Source organism: Mauremys mutica, chromosome 16 (assembly GCF_020497125.1).
Source record: "Mauremys mutica isolate MM-2020 ecotype Southern chromosome 16, ASM2049712v1, whole genome shotgun sequence".
NCBI lineage: Eukaryota > Metazoa > Chordata > Testudines > Geoemydidae > Mauremys > Mauremys mutica.
In genome coordinates this window covers 20,775,287-20,790,664 of record NC_059087.1, presented here as the reverse complement: position 1 = coordinate 20,790,664, position 15,378 = coordinate 20,775,287, and the positions used below count along the sequence as shown (strand labels likewise).

The 15,378-nt window shown below is 42.3% G+C and overlaps 1 protein-coding gene across 3 annotated transcripts in view; it reads left to right on the top strand.

Moving 5' to 3' along the window:
- SMPD4 (sphingomyelin phosphodiesterase 4) overlaps positions 1-15,378 on the top strand; it is a 27,882-nt gene extending 12,504 nt beyond the window's left edge. For 2 of the 3 annotated variants that reach the window (XM_044990080.1, XM_044990081.1), the window contains exons 11-20: positions 970-1,059; positions 4,045-4,190; positions 4,840-4,930; positions 7,175-7,275; positions 8,553-8,716; positions 9,576-9,781; positions 10,427-10,660; positions 12,140-12,271; positions 12,443-12,571; positions 13,331-15,378. In XM_044990080.1, coding sequence (XP_044846015.1) covers positions 970-1,059; positions 4,045-4,190; positions 4,840-4,930; positions 7,175-7,275; positions 8,553-8,716; positions 9,576-9,781; positions 10,427-10,660; positions 12,140-12,271; positions 12,443-12,571; positions 13,331-13,657 — 1,620 coding nt within the window. In that variant the 3' untranslated portion in view covers positions 13,658-15,378. The remainder of the gene's footprint in view (positions 1-969; positions 1,060-4,044; positions 4,191-4,839; positions 4,931-7,174; positions 7,276-8,552; positions 8,717-9,575; positions 9,782-10,426; positions 10,661-12,139; positions 12,272-12,442; positions 12,572-13,330) is intronic. The other variant, XM_044990082.1, reaches the window with a different exon arrangement.

Sequence of the window (15,378 nt, the reverse complement as noted above, 5' to 3'; positions counted from 1 at the left end):
TGCCATCTCTATAACAAGCTTGTCCTTTGGTTTGGTTGGGCTTTTTTTTTTTCTAGTGTTGTTTCCCCCCTCTCTAATAGTAGAGGCCATTCTCTCTTTGAGACCTATTCACTTTGCACAGATTTGAATTCCCATCAATCGTATTTGGCCTTTAACTAGAAAAACAAAGCATGGAGCATGCAGGCTCCTATCTGGTGATTGTCAATACTGCAGTTAATTGGAGAGGCTCACAGCGGTGCAATCAACCCTTTACCTTTTCCCCTTCCATGTCTCTGGGGCAAGATATGTCCCCATACTGGCTCCTCTGGTTCTCATTGGCACACAAGCAAGAATCCCAAACCTTGGTCTGCCAGTGCACGGCAGGCTAAGGGATAGCTTTACAGTAGCTTTTGTAATACTAGTTTGGAAGTAAGTGTTTCCAGAAAAATGATTGGTTTTGCCCCACATCAAATCATTCCACATGTTAATCCCTACAGTCAGCTATTCTGTCCTGCGGTTTAGCTGTTTTCAAGTGGAGAGGTTGGACTTAATTTCATGAGCCTAAGATTTCCTCAACATGTTTGGCGGAAGCTGTGTCTCTCTATGCACTGCTTGTTCAGTCACTGATACAAGCCTACTGCTTTTGTGGTAGAGAAAGAGACAGAACTGACTCAATCAGAGCTTCCTCCCAACCCACTAAGGTTAATTGTGAACCCAACAACAATGTCCTGTCAATTGCTTTCCCAGCTTAATGAGGGTTGAGGCACTGTACCTGTGGAATCATGCTACTGAATACCAGAAGGAGAAGAGGATACTGTGGCTGCAGTTGTTGTGATATGTTGTCATTGACTGTATTTGTGACTTCCATTTTTTTCCCCCCACAACCCTTTCTCTGGATCATTCACACTGTTTCTTGTTTTTTTTTTTGTTTTTTTTCTCTTGCTCTTTTCTCTCCCTCTTTCCTTCCTTTTTGTTTCTGTTGTCTCTCAGCTGGAGGTTCTCCACTACCGACTCAGTATCTCCAGTACACACCACAGTAGTCCTGCCCAATCCGGCTACCAGGCCCTCCACGCATACCAAGTATTGCCATCTTTTCATTTTGTTTCTTTTTAAAAAATCTTGTTTCATCATATAATCTGCAAAGTGTATTAATTGGCACTAGCAGAAAAGGCAGCTGTACAGAAGGTTTGCAAGATGATTCAGAGATTAGTTCCACTGAAACAATGTTTGGTAAAGCTAGGTGCAGCAGATACTGAGAGATGCTGATGAACACCTTGGAAAAAGATGTTAGATGTATAGCACATATTAGAAGGACCAACTGGGATCCCCATTTTAAGAGATGCATCTCTTTTAATGGATTTAAAGGGAAAAATTTGACACTGTGCTAATATCTCCTTGGCCCAACAATGTGCTTTGCTAATGGCAGAATTCTGTCTGTCATGTACTGCTCCTTTAAATGAATCTTGCAGGGAAGAGGAGATCAGAGATTGCATGGCTGTACCCCTAATGAGAGAGGTAGGTAACATGTAAACAATCATTCTACGCTTCCAGTGAAACACAGCTGGACAGTTAAATTAATATTGGCAGCCTGAGCTTGATTGGTTTACTTCACAAAGGGCTATGTGGGTTGCACATCTGTGGATTATTCAGGACTTGCCTGCAAAGCCATTCCTGTTGGAACAGATTCCTGGGTTCATCCTCCCTATTTCAGCCCTTTACTCACTGTTTCCTCATTTGGTGGGGCACATAGTCCATAAAGCCAAATTAATGTTGGTTTAAATTCTCCCTGCTTTAACCACTTAGTCCTCTGCTTTTGCATAAGCGGCATGAACACTTTTACTATTAATCAACATACTGCTTAAGAAGGGAAATAAGAATCTACTACCTGGTGTATTGTTTTATAGCCTTAAATCATCAGGCCAGTCCATAGTGTTGTTCTTAAACTTATGTGGAATATGTATTTTCTCCACCTTCCTGGGTGAGGGGGGGAATGATTGGGCGAACATTCCTGCAACTTAGGGCTGGAGGTCAAGAGCTTTTGGAAAGAGTGGGGAGAACAGAAGTTTCCTTTGAGCTTTAGAGAACAATACTCGTGGTGATGCTGGTGATCCAGGTTATGAGGAAATTAGCCTGTCAAATAGCTTTTAAGTGACAGAGGATTTGTTAGTGTGAAAATGAACAATGGAGTTAAATGCAACCACACAAACAGTTGAAGACTCATATAAAACAACAGAGAATCCTTTCTTGGAGGTAGTCAATGGCCAAGATTTCAAAAGTGACTAGTGATTTTGGGTGCCCAGTTTGAGGTTCCTTAAAGGGGCCTGAATTTTCAGAAGGTGGGTGCTCAGCAATTTGTGAAAATCAGACCCTATAAGGGTCTCAAGATGAGCACTCCAAAATCACTAGCCACTTTTGAAAATCTTGGCCTAACTTTATAGCACCAGAAAGACCCTACCTAAGATGTCTTTGTTAGGTATTTTCTCCTTCAGACTTTCTATGGACTAACTGACTCGCAGCCACCTATCAGCTGGTGTGACCCCTTTTGTAGCCTCACTTCCACTGGTTATGGACACTGGTAGGAATACAAATGGAGTCTTCATTAACCATAGTAATAGGGCCTTCCCTCCCTTAGAGAAGGCATAGATCCATCCAACTTCACTGCTGCAGTCAGAGGCCCTTCATCGCCTGCCATCAGTCAGGAGCTGAGTCTTTTCCCAGAGGGAACCTAGCTATGTAAAAGTATTAAGAAAATTTTCAGAACTGTTTAAGCATATGAAAACTGTTAGCTGCTTTCCCACAGTCATTGCAAGTAGGAAGGGCTTTAAAGTGTCGTCATAGCACTAAGAATTGTTCTGAATTGCTCACACACAATTAAACACATTGAAAAGATAAGAAGTAGTTTCCTAAAAAAACAAAATAACCTGTCCCAAGTAGCCAAACTATGCAGTTCCGAAGTTTCACCTTCATTATCGCATCCAAGAATCTCCTTTCACAGCTGCTGATAACACATGCAGCCCAGTGCGACCCTCCATCACACTTGTTTTTGTTGCTGTGGTACTTGTATTTGGCTATCCTTGATCTCCCACAAACAGCCCTTAGTGGATTGAGATAAGATTACTGTTTCCAAGGCAGGCTAGAATACCAGTAGGGCTGGTGTGTGCTCCTGGGCTCTGCAGTAGTGGGGAAGAGGTGCACTGAGAACTCCCTTTTTCTCTCCCTATAGCATCTCCCTATTCCTTCATATGCTCATGCTTCTGGTAGCAATACCAAACTGGCCCACTCTCACTCTTCTGTGTTCCTTGTGTGAAAAAGATCTTCCCATCTCTCACACTTCCAGTAAAAAGATTGAATGACACCCCCACCCCCCAAAAAACTTATACTGATGTTAAGTGCAACAGGATCATTCAGGGCATGAGCAACAGAAGCAAATTTTAGAGTTTTTCTTTTTTAGGAGGCAGAAGAACACCCACATAAGAAGGAAGGCTTAGTAGAGAGTGAGCTGAGAGCATAATAATGGTTCTGTTGTGTTACCAACAGCAGACACTTTAATAATAACAATAATTATTAATAATAATAAATAAATTAAATAAAAGAATGGATATTCTTTTTTCCTGAGAGGGAGTAAATTAAAGTAAAACTTAGTGATGTTCTGTTACTACTCTCTAGGGGGTTACTGTAACTTGAAACAAAAAGATAGACTATAAACCCCTTTCTCCTGTAATCACACTGACTAAAAGAAGCCTCACAGGTATTTAAGACAATGAGGAGTCCTTGTGGCACCTTAGAGACTAACTAATTTATTTGGGCATAAGCTTTCGTGGCCTAAAACCCACTTCATCAGATGCATGGAGTGGAAAATTTGTTAGTGAGCTGTTGAAGGCAGAGCTGTGATGCAACTTGTTCACTTGGGGAGATAATTTGTTCAAATTGGGTGATGCAGAACTAAACAGGTAGGGACACTCCTGTTCTGTTTAAATGTCTGATGTGAAAATATCTTTGTGCTGAGCTCCCTCATAGAGAATTAACAAGCAAAACTTATCTTTCTGCCTATTGCTTTAAATCCAGGAGTCATTTAAACCCACAGAAGAGCACGTGTTAGTGATAAGACTTCTCGTGAAGCATCTGCACGCTTTTGCCAACAGTCTGAAACCAGAGCCACTCTCACCCTCAGCCCATTCCCATACAGCCAGCCCACTGGAGGAATTCAAGAGGTAGGTGTATGTCAAACTGCCTTTCGAGCATGCAAAGCACTAATTAATACATACCTTGGCAGTTTTGCTTTTGTTGAGAGCTTGCAATGGCATTATGAGGAGGATGAGAGAGCCCACTTTTACACTCCTCATGCACTTTGGGCTGGAGTCCAGATCAGAATAGGGAAGAAGGAAGTAGTTGCTCCCAATCCACAATGGAAAATGCTTCACCTTTTTAAAAAAGAGGGAGGGGATCAAACTGCTTTAGAGGTGCTAGTGTTTGTTCTGCGAACAGAGGGAAGTGGAAGCCAGTTTAGAAGAGCAGTCAGACTGGTGCAGAAATAACTTCTGTACATCTCTCTGAAAAGGGCATGTACAGATCAGTATTGGGTGGAGGAAAAGTTGTGTTACTGAAACTGCACCAGAGAGAAATTCCAGCTGAGAACACTGGGCAGCCTTCTTAGAGGCACTTGGGTTGCATTTGGCCCTGGAATAGCAAGTTGTGTGCATCACTATTAGAACTTTTCAGACATATTCAAATCATCGGCTCCTCCTTCAGCTGAGAAAGAACCTATCAAAACTCGTTACTTCTGTATTAAATGTTTGAGATAGTACTTTATCATCTATTATTTGTTTATGCATGTGTCTTTGTGTCTGAATCTCATTGCAGAGTTGTGATCCCTCGGTTTGTCCAGCAGAAGCTCTATATCTTCCTGCAGCATTGCTTTGGCCACTGGCCTCTGGATGCCTCTTTCAGAGCTGTATGTACCAGCCTTTATTTCTGCTGAGTTCATTCAAAATCAGAGTTAGTTAATAAAACACTGGACCAGCTGCAGTGGTAAAACTACTGTTTTTGTAGAACTGTTCACTGTTCATGAGGAAAATAAACATTTATTAAGACTAGAGTTAGAAATGAAGTGTAGTAAAGATATGAGAAGGGGAATTCTTAGATACTGGTGAAACTATGTGGTGGTGGTTCATTTCTCTTTCCCTTTATGGAAATGACCACAGGTTGAGAACAAGCTATTCTTACTACAGCGAACCTGTATGTTTATGGATAAATTTGGCCTATTTAATAATACACTCTAATCTTGTTGTAACTAACCAGACTAGGAGAAGAAATATGGCTTTAATTTCTTATATCTAGATGTTTTAAATATACATTCCTCCTACCTCGGGGAAGTGACATGGCTGGGTCAGTTATGTTGCCACGTTTGGCAGAGATAGGACAGAATAGACCATTGGGAATCCTCTTGGGGTGAAATCTTAATTCAGCTGAAGTCAAAGTTGTCACGGACTTCAGTGGGGCCAAGATTTCACCCCCTGTTGCCTAGTAGTTTCTTGTGTGAGAAGAAGGACTGAAAAAGCATTAATATAAAATGCTATTCAGCCCATCCTCCATGTGTCTCACTAGGCTATATGGTGCTTCAGTGAATGATATTAAATGTCAGAATAATAACACAATCTTCAACCGTGATGACTACATTAACGTGGCCAACCAACAACTCTCCGACACCACCTGTTATAAAGAACTCAGAGAAGATCCCACACCACAGTTTATTCAGGAATTTAAGGATATCATCAAATCCTTCCCCAAACAACTCCAAGAGAAACTCTACAAACTCATCCCCCAAGAACCCTCCTCAGGGACCTTCTACGTGCTTCCCAAGGTACACAAACAAGAGAACCCAGGCAGACCCATCATATCTGGCCATGGCACTCTCACAGAAGGAATATTGGGACTTATAGAAACCATCCTTACACACTCACCAAGCAAAGGGCCAGCTTCCTTCAAGACACAACCAACCTCTTCCACCTTGAAGAATTTCTGGACAAATGCACCATGAAACTAATAATGTATCTGAGATACATTGATGATATTTTCATCCTCTGAACAGACAATCTCTCATAGATTTGCACCACAACTTCCCACGGATCACCATACCTACCTTCATAGATGCAGTAACCATCTCAAACACACCGAGAAATCTGTTATCTACAGCCAGGCACTCAGATACCACAGAATATGCTCTGAGGAGAAAGTCCAGGATATACATCTTAACACGCTCAAAACTGTCTAAATAACTGCACTTCACCAGAGAAGTAGATCCCGTCATAGAACAGGCCACCCAAATACCTTGAGAGAACTTGTTTCAATACAGAAATAACCCCCCCTCCAACCACACACCCCTAGTTGTTTCCTACCACCCCACACTGGAATCCATACAGGGTATCATCAAACAGCTACAATCCACACTTGATGAGGACCCCATCCTGAACGAAATCTTTCCTGAACCCCCTCTCCTGGCCTTCAAACAACCCTCCCAACTTTTCTAAGCTCATCATCAGAAGCAAGCTCCCAACAGAACAACACCAACTCAAAGCGGCACCAGACTCTGCCACTGGGCAGTATCGGCGGGAGCAATGCTGTAAATTTGCAGACACTTAAACAGAGTGAGGTTGACGTAAGTTGACTTATGTTGACCTAACGCTGTAGTGTAGGCCTGGCCTAAGTACGTTTCCTAGACCTGAAGAAGAGCACCGTCCAAGCTTGAAAGCTTGTCTCTCTCACCAACGGAGTTAGGTCAATACAAGATATTATCTCACCCACCTTGTCTCTAATATCCTGGGTCCAACACTGCATACACCAATACTAGTACATCAGTTTGATTGGTGGATGCATCTTCCTTTCCATGGCAGCCACTTGAGCACTCTTTCATCTGACTGTTATTGTAGAGAGTGAGCTGCTTGTTCAATACAACCCGGTATTTTGTTAATGGATTTTTACTAAGCATCTAGTTCTTTTCAGCTCTGATGCAAGAGCACATGATCACTAAAGACTTACTCTTCAGGGCTGAGACTTTTGCAAGATATTTTCATTCCTTAAGCCTTTTGTTGGCATTAAGAAAGTGGGTGTCATTGTCCAAGGGACTTAGCAAAACAAATAAGCAAAATCTTCCTTCTTCAATTGAATTAATTTTTATGTTGTTGTGGTTTTGTTTCAGGTCCTGGAGATGTGGTTAAGCTACGTGCAGCCCTGGAGATATGCTCCTGAGAAACCACTTCAGAATGCAGAGCTTCAGCCTCGCAGTGTATCAGAGAAATGGTAAACATAGGATTATTCCTGAGCAGAATCTGCAGATCGCTCTAATCTTGCTTCAGCAGATGGCATCTATTAACTGTTAGAATTTTGCATATGAAAATCTCGAAGACAGAGTTTTAAATGTTGTTCCTTGTAAGCATCCAGTTCATGGATACTGAACTGTGGAATTGTGACCAAGCACCCTCTTTCTTTATCGTGAGGTGGGGGTCACAGAATGGAAAAGGTTGAGATCTGCTTTCCTAGTTTACCCCATTCAGTTCCTCCTGACATGTTACTCTAAGTAGCTTTCTTCATACAGCAGGTGCCAGATTAGCCTTCCTGCTCAGGAAGAACAAAGACGGCATATCCGTCACCCTGATATGGGTAAAAGTATTTATTTGGCTTAAAGCTATATTGATAAGCATAAGCCCTGTTCATTGTTTCCTCTGTTTGGACTCCTTGGGGTCTTTTCCTTTACTTCACCATCTCTCCCATGTTCAGCAAAGCCCCCCCAGGTGGCTCCAACGTTACAAACTACACTGCTCATTGCATTGTACTGCGTCCAAAATCCTGGGTCATAAGAACAGCCGTGCTGGGTCAGACCAAAGGCCCATCTAGCCCAGTATCCTGTCTTCTGACAGTGGCTAATGCCAGGTGCTTCAGAGGGAATGAACAGAACAGGCGGTCATCGAGTGATCCATCACCTGTCGTCCACTCCCAGCTTCTGGCAATCAGTGGTTTGGGACATCTAGAGCATGGTTTTGCATCCATGACCATCTTGCCTTGTAGACTATCCTCCATGAATTTATCTAGTTATTTTTTTAACCCTGTTATAGTTTTGGCCTTTAGAACACCCCCTGTCAACGAGTTCCACAAGTTGACTGTGCGTTGACTTTACCAACCGTTCTGAGGCACCTCCTCCTTCCCTAAGACCTATAGTGGCACAATCCATTCAGCGGTGAGGGTGGGTTTCATGAAGAGGCAGCACCAGTTTTTTTGGTTCCTGGATACTTGTGCAGGAGACAGTGATAGAAACCACACTTCAGGCTTCAGCTTGCCTCTGAAGTCCTCCCATTGCACATCCATGCAACTAGATATCTGCTAGCACAAAGTCAGAGATTGTTACTGGTACCTAAAAACGCTTGAGTAAGGAGGGACATTTGTGTGTGTAATGGAAAGGATGAGATCATTCCAGTTGATGGTCTAAAATATATTCTATGGGATTATTTATTTGGCAGACTGAATATACTTACTCCTTATTTTAAATAGCTGTATTCACAAACCCATTGTTACTTTGACAGGGCTCCCTTCATTCAAGAGAACCTACTGATGTACACCAAGCTATTTGTAGGCTTTCTGAACCGAGCTCTCCGCACCGATTTGGTCAGCGCTAAAAATGCCCTGATGGTGTTCCGAGTAGCCAAGGTCTTTGCTCAGCCCAACCTAGCTGAAATGATCCAGAAAGGTAACTGAATACCATGTTGCCTCCTTGCAGTGTTCTGCCCTGGTCTGTCTGATGGCAACTCTTTTGCCTCAGAAGCATGGAGAAATGTGAATTGGAGGATTTGGTGTCTGCCTTATGTGACATTGAAGTTCAGAGACCTGATGTCTTTGCTTCTATTTACAGTATTGGTTTCATACATATATACAAGTTTTTCTCATTTTTTTTTTTCTCATTTCCATTCATCAGTCTCACTCATTCCTATTTGTTCTAACTAACACAAAAAAACCCATGGTGGTGGGTATTTTTAGTAAATAGAAACTCCTTGTGTTTTACAACCTCCTTATTGTTTGTGCTGTTTTGTTATTAATTAACTCAGAATTAAAACTTTGTAATGCCCTACAGAAATTTATATTTACTCAGACTTCAGCAAGATGGCAAGTCAGCAAGAACTTGCACTCCAAGTTCTAGATATCAGTTTAAAGTGTCCTGAAAGTTGCATGTTGAGAGGCCTGGGGGACGTGGGGAGGGGACAAGAGGGTTTAGGCAAGCAACAAAAATTTCAGGTGCTGGAACGTGCTCAGCTGGGCAGATATAGGGACCATAATATCCTTTCCAACAACCAATCATGGTCTAGAAGTACTATGTCTATATAGACTTAGATGCACCATTGTAATAGTGAAAACTCTTTCTGCTCTATGAGTGAAGATTCAGTGGAAAACTTGAACTAATAACTAGGGCCCTGCCCTCCCTCTCCTCCCCACAAATAACCTTGCAACCTTGTTACAATGAGTGGTTAAAAAATTGTATTGCTAGATTCCCAAATCAGAGGAAGGTGTAACCTGGTTTTCTCCACCCCACATCATCTTATCCCAAATTCTAGGAGAGCAGTTATTCCTGGAGCCAGAACTTGTTATCCCTCACCGTCAACACCGAATTTTCATGACCCCCACTCTTGGTGGGAGCTTCTTGTCATCATGGCCTCCAGCAATCACAGATGCCTCATTTAAGGTGAAGAGTCATGTTTACTGCCTGGAAGGACAGGAGTCCCAGTACAAGCAGATGTTTGGTCCAGAAGTCAGGAATTTGGTAAGCAATGACCTTGCTTACTTGCTCTGTGTAAGCCCCTTTATTGCTGTTGTGAGGGATATGTCTCCATACTGAATATCTGCTCCATCACGTAAGAGGGGGGAGAAATTTAAGCTCTTTAAAAGTAGGGGGTGAATCAGGAATTGGTGGTGGTTATAGAATCTGTTTGAAAGGTCCATAACAAGTGTGAAAATAGAAATGTACAGACTGCTTTCCAGTCCTGAAGGGTGGGGTGGACTGGGCTTGCAGCTTTGGAGCAATCTGGTATGGGCATGTACTTGTTTCATCTATCAACAATGACTGTGTGTATTTCTGATTCATAGTGTTAATAATCAATACCCAGCAGCAAGCCAGTTAAAAATGGTGTAGCAGCAGGCTAGTGAACTGAAGGAAGATGCATCTCAAAGGAAACAGAGGGGCACTCGCATTCCTCTGAATGCCCCAGCTGCAGTGATTTCCTTTATTCTATTGGAGTTGGAGCACATGACTACTACCAGCACAAGTCCATGTCGGCCAAGGGAATGAATGTGCTGATTCTGTTCTGACTGTCAGGTCACCAGGCAGACTTGTATTCACATGCTGGTGCTTATTACTGACTTTATTCAATTGCTTTATTTAGTCATCCGCCTGTCTTTTATTTTTCAGGTATTAAGATTGGCCCAGTTAATAGGCCAGGCCCAGCAAACAGCAAAATCCATATCAGACCACTCTGCAGAGACCATGGCTAGTCAGTCCTTCCTATCCTGGTTTAGGTTCAGCCCTTCTGACATGAATGGTTCCTATACAGGAAATGACCTAGATGAAATTGGGCAAGACATTATCAAGAAAACAGATGAATATTTGGAGAAGGCACAGGAGTACCTATGCCAGATCTTTCGAGTATGTAATTTCCTTCCAAGTGCTGTCACTGGGAAGTAGCATGAATGGGAGTCAGGATTCCTGCAGTCTACTTCCAGCTTTCTCGCTTATTTGCAGTGTGATCATTGGCAAGTCACGTAGGCCAACATTTCAAAAGTGGACACTCATTTTGGGTACCTCAATTTTTGGTGCCCATCTTGAGACACTTTAGGATTGATTTTTTTTCCCAGGAGTGCTGAGTGCCTGTAAACCTCTTGACTATTGCTAAATTTGCGGGTGCTGTGCACTTGAAAATATCAATCCCAAGCTAAGTTCCCTCTAAGCTGTGTGGCCACGCAGCTGGGTATTAAGCCCCATGCAGGGGCTCAGGGCTGAGGTGGGGAGAGGTGCCTGTCCCTCAGCGCGGACCTGCCATGGTGGGGAGAGGCAGCACTCCCTGTCGGCCCCAGTGCGGACCTGCCTGCCCGGGCCCACCGGAGCTGCTGTGGCAAGGAGACCTCCATTGGCCCAGTGCAGCCCCACCGGAGCTGCTGTGGCTGGGGAGAGGCGCCTCTCCCCCCAGCCCTGACCTGCTGCGGTGAGAGAGAGCTGGGGGAGTCCTCTCTCCCCACCGCAGCCCCAATGTAGCCTGCACCCCAAACCCCTCATCCCTGGACCCACCCCAAAGCCGGAGCCCTCACCCCCTGCACCCAACACTCTCTCCCAGCCCTGAGCCCCCTCCCACACCCCAAACCCCTCATCCTCAGCCCCACCCCAGAGCCCTCAGTCCCCCTCCCCCGCACCCAACCCTCTGTCTCAGCCCCAAGCCCCCTCCCACACTCTGAAACCTTCGGCCCCACCTCCACCACATGAATTTTGTTATGTGCACCAATATGAAGGCGATGTGTCACACATCACCTCTATATTGGTGCACAAAACAAAATTCATTCCGCACATGGATATAAAAAATTAGAGGGAACACTGATCCCAAGCCATGTTAAACTAGGCACCCACAATAAGTAGTCACTTAATAAAATCCCATATTTTTCCTACGTACCAATGGGCATTTTATGGCTTACTGTTTTTAAAGCACTTTGAGATTTTCTAATGAAAGATGCTGTAGAAATGCAAAAGTGATAAAGCTAATAGAAGATACTAGAAGATGGCTGCTTCTCTCATTAAGCTGAAAGGAAGCAAAGAGATTTTACACAAGTTCGCTTGCACATGGCTGGGAGAAGATAGAACTAAGCAACAGCTATGGGAAGACTAGGATGTACTGAGCGAATAATACTTCTGTCTGCCAGGTCTTGCCACCTGATGAAAACAAGAATGTAGTCGCTTTTTAAAAAATTATTTCTATTGTAGACTGGTAAATAGGTTGTTTTCAGTACCTGTTCTGTTGTCAGTCATTGGCTATGTGGTTCTCAAGGACTGCACAGAAGCTGGTGAATGGGGAAATAGGTGGAACAGAAAAAGGTCGTAAAACTGAATAATTATGAAGAAATTGTTCTTTTTGACTAGTTGAATGAAGCCCAGCTGACCCAAATGATTATGAATTGTGGAGCAGCTCAGGATGAGAATGGAAAGAAGCAACTTCCAGACTGCATTGAGAGTGAGGATGGACTAATTCTTACGCCTCTTGGCAGGTATCAGGTAAGAGGGAAAAGCTTCCAGACCAATACTTCTAGAGCTTCTGTTTAAGAAAGCAGAGTGTATGCCTCGAGATCAAAATAAATAGCTTGTCAGGGCTGGGAGGAGAGATACCAGTTTGTATGCAATTCAAATTTGAGCTATAAAGTATGTGATTTCCGTTCCTGTTCCTAGATCATAAATGGCTTACGACGGTTTGAGATAGAGTACCAAGGAGATACTGATCTTCAACCCATTAGAAGTTATGAAAATGCCACTCTAGTGCGACTGTTGTTCCAGTTATCCTCAGGAATTAATCAAAGGGTAAGTGCAATGAGAAGTCTTCTTTCTCTTTTTCAGTTGCATATTCCTATTCTCCCTCTGACATGCGTCAATGTACAACTTACACACTTGCTTTGTACTCTCGCCATTAATGTGACTTCTGTATGAGTTTGCAAATATTCCATAGGGCTCTTCTTCCAGCCTGGAATCACTTTTTTCCCTATTGCTCAAGATTTGTAAATGTCACAACATTCTCTCTAAATCAGAAACAGTAAACTGAAATGTATTGTTCATGGTAGATGAGGTAGAAGGAATGTCCTTCACAGGATCATATTAGCACATACAAGCATAATGAAAGAACACTCTGTTTCCCTAGTTGTCAAAATAAGCAGGAAAAGGGTTAATCCAACCAAACCCTTTTATTCCTTCCTCCTCCTGTGTCTCACTCCTTTAAGCTTTGTCTTGCAGCTTGATGGTTGGTCCTCTCTCCACTGTATCCTGACATCATATGTACACACCACTGTTGTTCCAGATTTCCTTCTGTTTGGTTTAGCGCTTTGTACTGCTAATAGTAAATTAGCAGAATTACTACAGTACAAATGTAAATTTGTGTTGGAACAATTCTAACTTTTGAAAGACACATGAGTTTTGAGTTATAATTGCTATAATCCTCTTTCCTGTCCCCTTAATACAAACCAAAACATAAAAGCAACAATTTTTCAGTGTGAACTTAAAATCTACATTTTAATTTTTGTTTACATTTTTCTTGTTCTGTTATTGACTTTGTTTTTCTTACCTTAGTTTGCTGATCAAATGGAGATTCTCTGCTCCAGGGAAGAGTTTATTGGCAGATTGTGTCGCTATCATCTTACCAATCCATTCCTTGCAGAGAAGGGCAGGCACAGCCCAGCACTGAAACAAAGGTCAGGACGTTCTCGGCGACCAAGGATCAGTCTGAGATTTCTGGCCAGCTACAGGACTCTTCTTTCTTTGTTCATGATATACTTCATTGCATCTTGGTTCTGCATTGGACCACTGGCCTGCACATTCATTATTCTCCTTGGGTATCTTCTGTATGCAATAGTAATGACTTTCTTCACTGAAAGGTGGAAACCTCATCAACACTAATTTTTCCCTTCACTGTACACTGTAAAAGGAACTTTTTAAGGATAAAAGTACAGTGCTTTGTGATTAAAAGCCTTCGGCAAAGGATCACTTCAAAACTTTTAAGTGTGCTTTTTTTGTATTAAAGTTGAGCCAGAGGGATGGGTTTGTGGTTGTAGAAGCCACTGTAATCTATGTAAATTCTGTTTTGATAAACTGTCTTTTCTACACAGTTTACTGAATGTGCGGGATGAGAGACACTGCTTGTGGTTTGGGGAACAACCGCCAATGATTATAGAGCTGAAATGAACAGCCTGAAGTAGCTATGGGAAACTACACATAGAAACAGCTCTAGATTTGGCAATCTATCCATAGTGCAGCTTTTTACTTTTACCACTTCATGTGGCAATTGGCCATTTGAACTGCTTTCTGCAGGTTTTATATCATGTTGCTGGGGAGGGGGTTTTCAGTGTGACAAAGGCAATAGTAGCCACAAATCATGAGTTCGGTACACAAAGCTGAATCCCAAAAAATCAGTAGGACAAAAATGACATGATTAGCATAAACAAGTTTTTGGCTTAAATTACTCAAAAGAAATCTGGGGGAAATAGGTAATAATGGTTTGGCTCAGAAACAGGAGAGGGGAGTTGCATCTTGTTGCCAGCTACATATGATTGCTTTGATTTGCAAAAAATTGCATTATAAATATTTCAAAGTACCAGGAAAGGAGGAGGAGCTGGGGGCAGGAATCCCATAGCCTAGCACAGAGGCTAACTCTGCATTCCCTTTTCTGAACCAATACCTACTTGTTGTCTTCACTGGTCCCTGTCTTTTCAAAATGAGGAACTCTGGGAGTTGATTCTTTTACCATTTAACTTGGCAACAACAACCCATGAGTCATGTGCTAAAGGGGAGAATTTAGCATTCATCTAAACTAAAGTTCTAGTTTTCTGGGTATCCCCTGATGCCATTGGTCCAGTATTCCTACTGTGACTGCCATTAGTGCCTAGTGTGAATAAATCAGTCACTCCACACACTGTAGTATAAAACTATCAAAGAAACTGTAACCTTCTGTGGTACTGACACTCGGTTGTAGAAAGGAAATTATATCTTTTAACATTTTCTCCAGAACTTGAGCTGTGACTAGATTTTTGTCTACCCACCATAAAATGGGTTTCTTCTCTGCCCTCACTACTTCTTTAGCAAGTGGTCTACCTTCCCAGCAACAAACTACTTTAGAAAAAGAGTCACCAACTAAACCTAAGTAAATTGAGCTTCTTTGCTTAAACAAACATGTTTAAGGAATCAGTTAGTTTAACCTGCTCTTCCCTGAAATACACTGCTGTCAGGTGCAGTTGTGGCACTTGTGGTGTAAAGGATTAAATACACCTTGCAATAGTGAGATGTAAGGAGCACATAATTTGCATTAAGTGGAATAAGTGTGTTCAGTTTTCTCTTACCTATATGTATGCATTTAATAGATATGTGTTTGGAAAACAGCTAACATTTGGCTCTAGATTTGGAGCTTTCTAATACATTAGAATTCATAATTTTTTGGCAGCACCCAAACTCTTTTTCCATGTTTCCTGATAACTGCATTTCCAACTTATGTTTACCAAATCCAGTGAACCCTTCTGTCAACTTGTTCAATCAAATTTCTCTTTGTGGTACAAGTTTCTTCTTTTGAAACCGCATGTGTAAATTAAAGTGCTTGCTTGATTTATTTTTAAAGCAAAGTGTCCTGG